This window comes from Vipera berus, assembly GCF_964194415.1.
Source record: "Vipera berus genome assembly, chromosome: 4".
Classification (NCBI taxonomy): Eukaryota; Metazoa; Chordata; class Lepidosauria; order Squamata; family Viperidae; genus Vipera; species Vipera berus.
In genome coordinates this window covers 57,198,764-57,212,449 of record NC_138206.1, presented here as the reverse complement: position 1 = coordinate 57,212,449, position 13,686 = coordinate 57,198,764, and the positions used below count along the sequence as shown (strand labels likewise).

At 51.3% G+C, this 13,686-nt stretch overlaps 1 protein-coding gene across 1 annotated transcript in view; it reads right to left on the bottom strand.

The window, feature by feature from the left end:
• Window positions 1-950, bottom strand: part of BACE2 (beta-secretase 2) — a 50,138-nt gene extending 49,188 nt beyond the window's left edge. The window contains exon 1 of the mRNA XM_081327326.1: window positions 326-950. Coding sequence (XP_081183452.1) covers window positions 326-649 — 324 coding nt within the window. The 5' untranslated portion in view covers window positions 650-950. The remainder of the gene's footprint in view (window positions 1-325) is intronic.
• Window positions 951-13,686: the final 12,736 nt, after the last annotated feature.

The following is a 13,686-nucleotide window of genomic DNA, read 5'->3' as shown; positions in this document are numbered from 1 at the left end:
GGACGCATTAAACCAGTTTCCCCCACCGGGACTCCGGGCGCGCAGGAACCAAAGCGGCTTAAAGCCACAGTACGCCCTGGAGAGCACCTGGTTGACGGAGGCTGCTTTAAGCCTTGTATTATCCTACCTACCTCCCCACCCACCCCCGCGTCCGGGTCCTCCAATCGCCCAGGAAAGGGAAAGGGAGAGCTCCGCTCCAGGAGGCAGGCGGTGGCGGAAAAGAGACTTTCGCCGTCCCGAGTGCGAACCCACAAGCGGGTCAACTCTGTGTAGGGAAAACCTCCCTCGGTGGTTCCACCAGCCCCGCTCCGGCGCCGCCCCCTACCTTCTGCGGCGGGGTGCCGAGGAGCAGCTCGAGATAGTAGCCGCGTCCCGAGTCTCCCTGCAGATTGTCCACCATGGCCAGAAAGTTGAGGGAGCCGCCGGGATCCGACGCTAAGGCCAAGCCCGAGGCTTCCGGGAGCGCCGGCGGGCTGCCGGTTCCGCCGCTGCTCCGCGACTTTAGCCAGACGGGCGTGGGAACCAGGCTGCCCTCGGGGGTCCGCGGGGAAGACACTTGGAGGCGGAAGGCGAAGCCAGCCTGGCCGCGCTCCGCCACTGCTAGCAGGAGCAGCAGCAGCAGCGTAACCCAGGCAGCCGCCCGCGACATCCCGGCCGCCGCAACCCGAGGAGGTTAGAGAAGAGGGAGCCGCCGCCTGGCCCTGCGCTGCTCCTCAAAGCGGCCGCGGCGGTGGGAGGCAAGGAAGGCGCCTGGGCAGCCCGGCTTCATGGTGCTCCTTCCCGCATGGCCGTCCCGCGAAGAGCTCCCTTGACCGTCCCGAGAAAGGAAGGGTCTTGCCGGAGCAAGAAGCGTCTCGGGACTTGGGTTTACCACTGCGGGACGCGCCGCCTTCTTGTCCAGACACGGGCCGAGTAACTTCCCAGCGGATGTGACGGGCTTGCGAATTGTTCTGAAGAAAAGGACCCCGCGGGGCGGTCAGCTCGGCAAACGGCACTCCCCGCCAGGGCCGGTCAGCCCTCCCCGTGGCCGGCGAACGCCTTGGAGGCGGAGAAGGCGCCAGGGAGGAAGGAGGAGGAGGAATTTCTCCACACACAAGTTTTCTAAGGAATTGGCAATGAAAGCCGAGATGTTCAAGGTGGGAGGGGGAGGGGACGAGTTCTGTCAAACGAAAGCTGCGTGGAGTTGTGAAACTTTTCTAGGGCTCAGAAGTCTAATCGGCTGATTGGTGCAGCCTTCTCTGATTTTCAAAATATACTTTCTCATAAACCCAGAAGTCAATTGTAATCCATGAGAGAGGGGCCAGTGAGGACAAAGGCTTTCCTGATCGCTGGGGTCTCCTGATCATGAGGATCCAAGCAAAGTCCAAGCATTTTGATTGAAAACCCCCATTTGAGGCTCCCATTCCAGCACTTTTATTTTTTAGATCTTAGGCCCAAGCTAATGGTGCCTATCTGTGGAGTCCTTGGTGCTCTCTGAGCTTGGTTGTCCTCTTGCAGACATTTTATAACCTGACTAGGTAACATCATCAGTACATCATTTTTAGATTCTTAGATTTTATTACCCTAGTTATAAACAGGGTATATAACTATTGAATATAACAGTTCAGTCCTGAGCTACATATATTCTCTTCTACAGTATTGGTTGCCTATAAACAGCATTTACTCATAGTACCCCCAGATGCAACTCTACCAAGGTGTCCTGTGTAAGCTGAGGTCATATATTTGACTTACATGCCATACTGTGAGTTGGTTTGTCTTGCTTGAGCATGTTTCATGAATTCTGCCTTGTTTGTATATCATTATGGATTAGTGTAATGTATGATCCCCAAAATAATTGTTCATTCAACAAACCATAGTTAATTTGTGACTGTCATTCTATGAGCAAGACATAATATGCTTTTAGTGCAGTGCCAAAAATAATGTTTGGGTGTGTCTTGCAGTAAAACAAGGAACAGTTATGAAGATTAGGAGATAATTATTCATTGCCTTAGATGCAGTTTTCTCCATCCTTCTTGAACTGGAGAAGGCCATTGTGAAGGAAAAGGGAGCACTAATCATTATCTCAACTGACCAAAGTTATATGACAGCACTATATGGCACTAAAAACTCCCCCAGCTAGAAATGGCTCCCATCTGTTTTTCAGATGCATTAACAGTATATTAAAAGTATGTAGTGCTATAGACTTCTACTATGATTTCTGCCACCACTTAGAAGAGAAACACATCACCCAAAAAGAGAAAACAGTTTTAATTACAGCCTCACCCCATTCAATACAATTAAGAGGTACAGTATGAAGTTCTGAACGTTTCTCTGCAAAGCCTCAGACTTCAAAGAAAAAAGGTGGGGGGGAATGGTTTGGGTACCTATTTATAGAGAGATACCGTAATTAAATGTTAGTAACTGATTTTAAAAATGCCTGTTTTAAAACCCCAAATGATAATAAAGTTGAATGACAATCGCATCAGATTGAACAAAGGCATTCAAGGAGACATAATGGATATGGATAAATGGATAAATGCCTACATCCTGCCTGTGTGATCTATGCACGGCATTTTACTCCTAGTTTGTGGGTTGTGCGCTTCCAGATCTGTAAATTAGATATCCTATTTTACATTACAATAACAGAAGCATGCTTGAGGTAAAACTGGGATTTGGTTACACTTGTGATGCACTATCCCAAATCTGCCAAAGCTGACTGCTACTGTTCTCACTATTACCAGGAAATGTTGTATATAGCAATGGAGTGACTGAGGTGGTAATCTATTAGACACATTCAACCAATCAGAATAGAGGCAGAAGGGACCTTGGATGTCTTCTAGTCCAACCCCCTGCTCAAGCAGGAGACCCTATACCAGGGGTCGGCAACCTGAAAAAAGAAAAGAGCCACTGGGAACCGGTTCCATCACACATAAAAAAAAGTGGGAGCCGCGTGTGTGCGCCCATGCACGCGAATGCGCAAAAATGTTTTGCGCATGCGCAAAATGGGTTTTTCTTGCACATGCACGGACGCGCGTGGTTGCCATTTTTTTATGTGTGATGGAACCGGTTCCCGGTTGCGCGACGGCGACGGCCCGTTTGCAGAGCTACCGCCTTCGGCGGCCTGCAAACGTGCCGCGGCAGCTTTCCCAAAGAGCGGCGCTGCTGCCCGTTCGCGCGGAGGTGCGTGCGCACCTCTCCAAAGGTTTGGGGAGGTGCGTGTGCACCTCCGCTCGTTCGGAGAGGTGCGCGCACACCTCTCGGAATGGGCAGCGGCGCCGCTTGTTGGGAAAGCTGCCTCGGCCCGTTTGCAGAGCTGCCGCTTTTGGCAGCCTGCAAACGTGCCGCGGCAGCTTTCCCAAACAGCGGCACCGCTGCCCGTTCGCGCAGAGGTGCGCGCGCACCTCTCCAAAGGTTTGGGGAGGTGCGTGTGCACCTCCGCTCGTTCGGAGAGGTGCGCGCACACCTCTTAGAATGAGCAGCGGCACCGCTTGTTGGGAAAGCTGCCGTGGCCCGTTTGCAGAGCTGTCGGTTTCGGCAGCCTGCAAACGTGCCGTGGTAGCTTTCCCAAAGAGCGGCGCCGCTGCCCGTTCGCGCGGAGGTGCGTGCGCACCTCTCCAAAGGTTTGGGGAGGTGCGTGTGCACCTCCGCTCGTTCGGAGAGGTGCGCGCACACCTCTTAGAATGAGCAGCGGCACCGCTTGTTGGGAAAGCTGCCGTGGCCCGTTTGCAGAGCTGTCGGTTTCGGCAGCCTGCAAACGTGCCGCGGTAGCTTTCCCAAAGAGCGGCGCCGCTGTCCGTTCACGCGGAGGTGCGTGCGCACCTCTCCAAAGGTTTGGGGAGGTGCGCGCGCACCTCCGCTCGTTCGGAGAGGTGCGCGTGCACCTCTTGGAATGGGCAGCGGCGCCGCTTGTTGGGAAAGCTGCCTTGGCCCGTTTGCAGAGCTGCCGCTTTTGGCAGCCTGCAAACGTGCCGCGGCAGCTTTCCCAAAGAGCGGCGCTGCTGCCCGTTTGCGCGGAGGTGCGCGCGCACCTCTCCAAAGGTTTGGGGAGGTGCGCGTGCACCTCCGCTCGTTCGGAGAGGTGCGCGCGCACCTCTTGGAATGAGCAGCGGCACCGCTTGTTGGGAAAGCTGCCGTGGCCCGTTTGCAGAGCTGCCGTTTTCCCAAAGCGGCACCGCTGCCCGTTTGCGTGGAGGTGCGCGCGCACCTCTCCAAAGGTTTGGGGAGGTGCGCGCGCACCTCCACTCGTTCGGAGAGGTGCGCGCGCACCTCTCCAAACGGGTGGTGCCACTCTCCATTTGGAGAGGTGCGCGCGCACCACTGCCCGTTCGAAGAGGTGCGCGCGCACCGGGCGGCTTGGAGCCGCAGGAGACGGCTCAAAGAGCCACATGCGGCTCCGGAGCCGCGGGTTGCCGACCCGTGCCCTATACCATTTCAGACAGATGGCTGCCCAGTCTTTTCTTAAAAACCTCCAGTGATGAAGCACCCAAAATGTCTGAAGGCAAGCCGTTCCACTGGTTAATTGTCCTCACTGTTAGGAAGCTTCTCCATAATTCCAGGTTGCTTCTCTCCTTCTCCATCCATTGTTTCTTGTCTTGCCTCCTATTGATTCTCTATCTTGTTTCCAAGTGTGGAGTCAAATGCAGGACCCAAGGCAAATAATCAAGGCTTAGTGCAGTGATTATTAGACAGCACTTGCAAGTGGGACTCTCCAAAGAATATTGAGAGAAGCCCCTCCCCCCCAAAAAACGATTGCACTCCTACTTACACATCTTAGAAAAGCAGGAGAGACAAATGCATAAGAAACAGGTGATGTCAGGCACACATATTCCTAGGTAAAGAACCTCAAATGAGCCACTTCTTGAATTTTATTTATGTAATAATAATAATAATAATAATAATAATAATAATAATAATAATAATAATAATAATAATAATAATAATAATAATAATAATAATAATAATAGGTTGGAAGGGACCTTGGAGGTCATCTAGTCCAACCCCCTGCTCAGGCAGGAAACCCTATACCATTTCAGGCAAATGGCTGTCCAGTCTCTTCTTAAAAACTTCCAGTGTTGGAGCATTCACCACTTCTGGAGGCAGGTTGTTCCACTGGTTAATTGTTCTAACTGTCAGGAAGTTTCTCCTTAGTTCTAGGTTGCTTCTCTCCTTGACTAGTTTCCATCCGTTGCTTCTTGTCCTGCTTTCAGGTGCTTTGGAGAATAGCTTGACTCCCTCTTCTTTGTGGCAGCCCCTGAGATATTGGAACACTGCTATCATGTCACCCTTCACCCTTCTCTTCGTTAAACTACACATACCCAATTCCAGCAACCGTTCCCTATATGTATGTATGTATGTATGTATGTATGTATGTATGTATTTATTTATTTATTTATTTATTTATTTATTTATTTATTTATTTATTTATTTATTGTATTGAATGATCCTGAAAATACTGATCCAGACTTTGTTTACACTACAAGGCTGTTTACACTATAGTTTCTCTGGCTATTATTACAAGGCAAGGCTTGTTTAGAGTTAACCACAAAGCAAGATTCATTTATGAGGATTGTAAACTGATTTAACTGTGTTGTAATCTGCAATAAGACACCTCAGATTCTATTGGTCTGCAAATAGCACTCTACGTTTGTGGATTACAAACTATAAGGTAAAGGTAAAGGTTCCCCCGCAGATGCATGCTAGTCATTTCCAACTCTAGGGGCTGGTGCTCATCTCCATTTCAAAGCTGAGGACGTCTCCGTGGTCATGTGGCCGGCATGACTAGACGCCAAAGGTGCACAGAATGCTGTTACCTTCCCACCGTAGTGGTCCCTATTTTTCTACTTGCATTTTTACGTGCTTTCGAACTGCTAGGTTGGCAGAAGCTGGGACGAGTAATAATAATAAATAATAAACCTTTATTGTCAAAGTACAACATGTGTACATTGAGATTAGCTGAGCCTCCCCCCGTGCTCTCTCCCCCCAACACACAGTGACAACAAACCCTCCATCTTACCACACCATGTGAACCAACTACACCACACACCGGCCTCCCAAGTCAATTCTGCATAAGATTATGTCCCATTTAAAAGCCTAACAGCCCACGGATAAAAGCTATTTTTCAGCCTGTTGGTACGGCTGGCTATGTTCCTATATCTGCTACGGGATGGTAGGAGAGTAAAGAGATACCGTCCAGGGTGTGAGTCATCCCTGAGAATCTTCCTCACTCTTCCAAGGCAACGAGCCCTGGCGATGTCATCCAGTGGTATCAGGGAACAGCCCACAATGTCTTGTGCTGTGCTCACTACCCTCTGTAATACTTTCCTGTCCGCGGCTGTCAGACCAGCATACCAAACCACAATACCATACGAGAGGACCCTCTCTATAGTAGACCGGTAAAAGTGGGTCATTAGCTGTTGTTCTACCCTGTTCTTCCGCAAGACCCTAAGAAAGTGAAGCCTCTGTTGGGCCTTTCTAGCCACCTGGGTTGTGTTAACTTTCCAGGTCAGATCTTCACAGAGGTAGACTCCCAGAAATTTAAAGGAGGAAACTCTCTACACAGTCCTCCCCGATGTAAAGTGGGGCAGGTTCCTCCTTTTTTCTCCAGAAGTCTAACACCATCTCTTTCGTCTTGCCGATGTTTAGGTGCAAGTTGTTACTACACCATATGGATAGTTTTTGTACCTCTGCCCTATATGCTGTCTCATCCCCAGCTGTAATAAGACCCGGTGTTATGTATGCAGGCACCTGCATTACAACAGCCACCAGGGGGAGCTGGCCTGAACGGTTTCGGCGGGAAACCCAGTTTCGGCGGGAAACCTAGGGCCAACCCCATTGGCTGTCCGCTTACCTGGCCGGATATTTAAGGAGGCCGGGTAACCCTCATTCCTCAGTTCACTACCCCCTCCAATAAAGAGCTGAACTCACACTCCGGCTGGTGTCTCTTCCTTGCGTCGGAACCACCACACAATAGTGGCAACGAAGGTGGGATTGCTGCCGACCTAGAGCTGAAGTCACTGGGGAAACGCTGAAGTCACTGGGAAACGCTCCGCGAGCGAAGGGAAAGGCATTTTCTTTCCTTCTTCCCCCCCCCACTTGACCGCCAGCCGACCGGACTATGCCAAGCACCGCATCTGCGACCAAGACCGCAACCGCCGCCATGGCAAGAGCCAGACAACCCCGCGAGTTTGACACCCGCCACCCCGAGACCTGGGCCCGTTAGCTGGCTCACGTTGAAATGTACATGCAGTTCAACCAATTATCAGAGGACGGTGCGAAGGCGGCAGCCCTGCTTTGCATTGGGGGGCCAGTGCTGTTGGAGATCACCGTGAACCTGTTCGCCCAGGAGGCCATCAACACCGTCGCTTACCGGGACCTTGTGGCCAGGCTCAACGCCCACTTCAAGCCCCGATGCTCCAAGGTGGCCGCGCAGTCGCAATTCGAAAAAAGGGACCAGCACCCCGACGAGACCGGTGTCGACTTCCTCGCCGCCCTACGAGAAGCCGCCGTCGCCTGCAGGTTCTCGAACTTGGAGGAGCGACTATGGGACCGGTTGATCTGCAGCCTACGAGACAGGCGGCTGCAAGAGCGCCTGTTCGAGAGAGAAGAGGTTTCGCTCCAGGAAGCCGAGGACGCCATCCTAGCCCACAAGGCGGCCTGCTGGGCTGTCCAAGCATGCCAGGAAACCCGGTCCGGCAACCAGGCGACCAGCGTCCACCGGCAAGGTGCCACAGAGGAGGACGACCAGAGCATCGACCTCCTCCAGCGGAGGTCGACCCCCGACCAGCGAGCCAGACGCCCAGACAAGCCCAGGCCTCCCAGCAATGCTACCAACCCCCAGAGGTGCGCAGGGTGTGGTGGGAACCACGTGCGCAGCCTCTGCAAGTTGTGGTCCGCCACGTCTTGGGCCTGCAAGAAAACAGGCCACATAGCCGCGGTCTGCCGTAGCCGCCGCCCCCGAGAGGAGATCCATGAGCTGCAACCGGAGGAACCACCATTCGAAGGTACTGGGGCCCCGACCAAAACGCGAATTGGCTATGTTGAGAGCCAGCTGGCCATTAACCACACGGGTAGCCGCCGGCTGCTCAAACCCAAAATTAGATTAACAATCCGCTCGCAAGGCGTCCCTTGCAGCATGGAGCTTGACTCTGGATCAGCGGTCTCGATCATTTCAGACGAGACCCTTAAATACAAGCAGCGGATTAAATTATGGCCTACAAAATTAACCCTGACCGATGTTCAGAATTCGCCGGTCAAGGTAAAGGGGGAGGCTACCGTCTCGGTGGGGTTTAAGGGTCGCGAAGGGCACCTGGACGACGTAGTGGTAGAGGGCCGAAGAGCCAGCCTGGTCGGGCTAGACTGGTTCAAGGCCCTGGGAATCACAGTCTCCGGGATCCATCAGATCCAGGGGGACTCCGTCGAGGCCGTCTGCAAGGAATTCGCAGACGTCTTCGACGGGTCATTGGGAAGGTACACAGGCCCCCCCATATCGTTCAAGCTTAACTTGAACGTCTCCCCCGTTAGGGTCCGGCCGCGGCGAGTCCCCTTCGCGCTCAAACACAAAATCGAGCGCGAACTGGATAAGCTAGTGGCCCAGGGAATCTTAGAGCCCGTCGATGGGGGAGAGTGGGAAACCCCTATCGTAAGCCCCCTCAAATCCAACAGGGAAATAAGGATCTGTGCCGACTATAAGTGCTCGGTGAACCGCGCCCTGAACCTGCATGCTTACCCGGTCCCCACGGTCAGCCACGTTCTCGCTTCCCTCCAAGGCGGCAACATCTTTGCAAGGCTCAATCTTGCGCAGGCGTACCAGCAACTCACGGTTACTAGGGCAACAGCTGACATTCAAACCATAGTAACACACAGGGGGGCGTTCCAGGTGAACAGGCTGCAGTTTGAAGTCAGTGTTGCTCCTGGCATCTTCCAAGAAGTTATGGAGAAGACACTCAAGGGCATCCCAGGAGTCTGCCCTTACTTTGATGACATCCTGATTGCAGGAGCATCAGCTGAGGAACTGGCAGGTAGGCTCAGGGAGGTGCTGTCCAGACTGCGCACAGCTGGACTCAAACTCAAGAGGGAGAAATGCAGCATAGGTGTTCCTTCCACCGAATTCTTGGGGTTCAGGGTAGATGCCAGGGGAATCCACCCCACAGAATCCAAGGTGAGGGCCATCAAACTAGCACCCACACCCAAGAACAAGGCAGAGCTTCAGGCATTCCTGGGTCTGTTGAATTTCTACCATGCATTCCTCCCACACAAGGCAGCCATTGCAGAGCCATTTCACAGGTTGCTAGACAAGCAGGCAGCATGGGTCTGGACGGCCGCCCACGACCAGAGCTTCAGGGCCTTGAAAGCATTACTGTCGGATAAGTCCACAGTAACCCATTTCATCGAGTCCAAGCCCATTTGCATCGCATGCGATGCATCCCCTTACGGTGTGGGTGCAGTACTCAGTCACCTTGAGCCCAACGGGGTGCAAATCCTCATAGCCTACTATTCCAGGACGCTGTCTGGAGCAGAAAGAAACTATGCCCAAATTGACAAAGAAGCCCTGGCAATCGTGGCAGGAATCAAGAAATTCCACGATTATCTGTATGGCAGGGAGTTCACTGTCTACACGGACCACAAACCACTCCTGGGCCTGTTCATAACGGACAGGCAGACCCCCCAAATACTGTCCCCCAGAATGCTCCAGTGGTCCATCTTCCTTGCAGCCTACGATTGCAAGCTGGTGCACAAACCAGGGAAGGAGATGGGCCATGCAGACGGCCTAAGTAGGCTACCCTTAGACACCCCTCATCCAGCCCCAGCCCCAGCCACACATATCCTAGCCCTGCAGGAACTACCAGAGTGTCCAGTTCATGCCAGGGACATTGCCAGCCACACAGCCACAGACAACATCATGGGCAGGGTGCACTCATGGGTTTGCCCGGGGTGGCAGGACACATCCCCGGGGCCTGAATTCCAGGCCTATTTCACCAGATGCAATGAGATCTTGACGCACAAGGGATGCCTCCTCTGGGGTAGTAGGGTCATCATTCCCACCGCAGTACGGGCCAGAGTATTGAACTCCTTACACGAGGGACACCCGGGGGTGGTCAGGATGAAGGCTCTGGCCAGAAGCTACCTCTGGTGGCCTGGGCTGGACAAGGACATTGAGGAACGGGTCAAGGCCTGTTACACGTGCTAGAGATCCAGGCCAGAAATGCCACACACACCAGTGTACCGGTGGGAGGCCACACACACCCCCTGGTCCCGCATCCACATTAACTATGCTGGGCCATTCCAGGGCCAGCTGTTTTTAGTGGTGGTGGACAGTCACTCCAAGTGGTTAGAGGTAGTCCCTGTTCCCAACATGACCTCGGGGAGGACGATCCAGGTGCTCAGAACTCTCTTTGCCACACACGGCCTCCTCGACGTCCTTGTATCAGATAACGGGCCTCATTTTACCGCTATGATTTCCAGGTGTTCTTGAAGCCGAACTGGATTAGGCACGCCACCTCCACGCCCTTCCATCCATCGACCAACGGGCAAGCCGAACGGATGGTAAGGACGACCAAGGACGCACTCCGGCGCATCATCAGTGGGGACTGGCATCACAGACTGGCAAAATTCCTACTCACCCAACACACTACACCATGCGTGGCTACCAAGAAGAGCCCAGCAGAACTGCGATGGTGACGGCGTCTCATCACCAAGCTGGACCGTTTACACCCAGACCGGGTAGCAGCCGAGACTGTAAGGCCACCATCACCATCATCACCATCATCACCATGGCCATCATCACCTGCACACAGGGTTCTCAACGTGGGGGACCTGGTCTGGGCAAGGAACTACGGGGCTGGACATCCACGGGTCCCAGGGACAGTGGTTGAGAAAACAGGACCCCTTTCTTACATCATGGGGGTGGAGGAGGACAGACACATTAGGCGACACATCGATCAGCTCAGAGGAAGGGTCCCTGAGTGCACCACACATGCCCAACAGGAGAACCACACTCCAGGAGAGGTCAACACAGTCGGGAACAGCACAGAGCAGGAACCAGAGGAGGAGGGCCTCCTGATCCCAGCTCCTTGCATCCCTGCACAGAGGCCTCAAGAACCCGCGGTCCAAGCCCAGGGCCAAACCACACCCAGACGGTCCACCCGGCCACACAGGACACCTGCCTACCTGTCGGACTATGTGTGCAAGTGACCCCCACACTTGTTTTTTTTATTATTATTAGTGTTGACTCAGTGTATATAGTTGCAAGTTGTTATTTGTTAGGTGGTTCTTCCCTAAGGGGGGAGGGGTGTTATGTATGCAGGCACCTGCATAGCAACAGCCACCAGGGGGAGCTGGCCTGAACGGTTTCGGCAGGAAACCCAGTTTCGGCGGGAAACCTAGGGCCAACCCCATTGGCTGTCCGCTTACCTGGCCGGGTATTTAAGGAGGCCAGGTAACCCTCATTCCTCAGTTCACTACCCCCTCCAATAAAGAGCTGAACTCACACTCTGGCTGGCGTCTCTTCCTTGCATCGGACCCACCACACAATACCCACCACAGTTGTATCATCTGCAAACTTAATATCGCAGTGGATGGGTTAGATGATACACAATCATAAGTGTATAAAGAGTACAGGTAGGGGCTAAGCACACAGCCCTGTGGCGTGCCGGTGCAAAGCTTCAGGGGGGTGGACAAAGCAGACCCGACCCTCACTGTTTGTAACCGATCCCTAAGAAAGTCTTGAATCCAATCGCAGATGGCGGGGGAGAATTTCAAGTCAGTCAGCTTCTCGATGAGAATGCTCGGCAAAATGGTGTTGAAAGCCGAGCTGTAGTCAACAAAAAGCATCCTGACGTAACTTCCAGGTTTCTTGAGATGACTTGCTACAGAGTGTAAAGCAGTAGCTATGGCATCGTCTGTCAACCTATTTCCCCTGTAGGCAAATTGATGTTTATCAAAGTCCAGTGGGAGGCATGTCCTAAGATGTTGGAGAACCAATCTTTTGAAGCATTTCATGACTACAGACGTTAATGCAATAGGTCTGTAGTCATTCAGGCACTCAACTGTAGTTTTCTTGGGGACTGGGACAATGGTAGCTGCTTTCAAGCACGATGGTACACATGCCGTTTGCAAGGAGATGTTAAAAATCCTTGTCAGGACCCCTGCTAATTGATCGGCACAATTCCTGACCACTATCCCCAGCACCCCATCTGGACCTGCGGCTTTGCTGGGATTCACAGCCTTCAATACAGCTCTCACTTGGTGTTCACACAGGGTGAGTGGCTGAGAGTCAGAAGGCCGGCACTCACTCTGTTACATGGCACTTGGGATTCGACCCGCCAAACTGCCGACCTTCTGATCGACAAGCTCAGCATCCTAACCCACTGAGCCACCGCGACCCTTACAAACTATAAAGACTACAGTATTTTTAAAGGAAAGACCCTCTTGACTGTTATTACAAACTATTACTTTTCTATAACCTTTTACACTGACTACAAGCTGATATTTCATTTTTTTATCTTCAGTTGAGATACCAATTTTTTTTTCAGTCTATTTTTCTCTTCAACTTTTCATTCATCTGCATTTTTTTTATATACATCTGTGGTTTACAAACTATATCTAGAGGGCAACCTCACGTGCATTTAAGTTCTACTCCAACGTTAGCCACAGGAGGGACCAAAAGACTAACATTTAAGAATAGAAATTTTTAGTTTAATTATTTAACATATAGTTTAATTATTTAAAACATATGAAGTATGGTTGCAGGAATTGAGTATGTCTAGTCTAATGAAAAAAAGGACTAGGGGGTGACATGATAGCACTGTTCCAGTATTTGGGGGGCTGCCACAAAGAAGGGGGGGAGAAACCTATTCTCCAAAGCACCTGAAGGCAGGACAAGAAGCAGTGGATGGAAACTAATCAAGGAGAGAAACAACCTAGAACTAAGGAGAAACTTCCTAACAGTGAGAACAATTAACCAATGGAATGACTTGCCTCTAGAAGTTGTATGTACTCCAACACTGGAAGTTTTTAAGTAGAGACTATATAACCATATGAAATGGTAAGGGTTGGACTAAAAGCTCTCCAAGGTCCCTTTCTATTCTGTTATTCTGTTCTGTGATATGTTCAAGTGTGCAACTGAAACAAATGCCATAAATGTTAGTATCCAAGAAACAAAAGGTGTAAAGAATGTCATAAATCTTGTTTATGGTGCAGATGGTTTATTTGGAGAAATATTAAAATAGGGATGTTGTTTGCTTTGTGACTTTTGTGACCCACATGTTTGGAGATTGTATTTGTGTCTGATAATTGAAAGAAAGGTGTTACAGTTGTCCTTTTCAAAGAAAAAAATAGCAAGCATGAATACAGAAATTACAGGGATGTAATTAAGTGTCTCTCATAAGGTATTTGACAGAATTCTGATCAAATGATATGAAGGGTGACCGAGAGAAAATGGGAGGTGAAGTGTGGCTTTATGCCAGGCAGAGAGTGTTTGGACCTTCGAGAAGCTCCTATTCAACAGTTAATATAATACTACTTACACAAAAGTCGGTAGCATGGCTGGTATGGGTGTGTGTGTAAACACAACTAAATTAAAAATGGCTTCTTTGCTGGTTTCCCTAGCATCATGTTACTTTGTTTAAAAATATACAAATCTGAGATACTTGTTAATATTTGTTATGTTTAAATTAAGCAGAGAATATTGTATTTTAAACTTGATCTCAG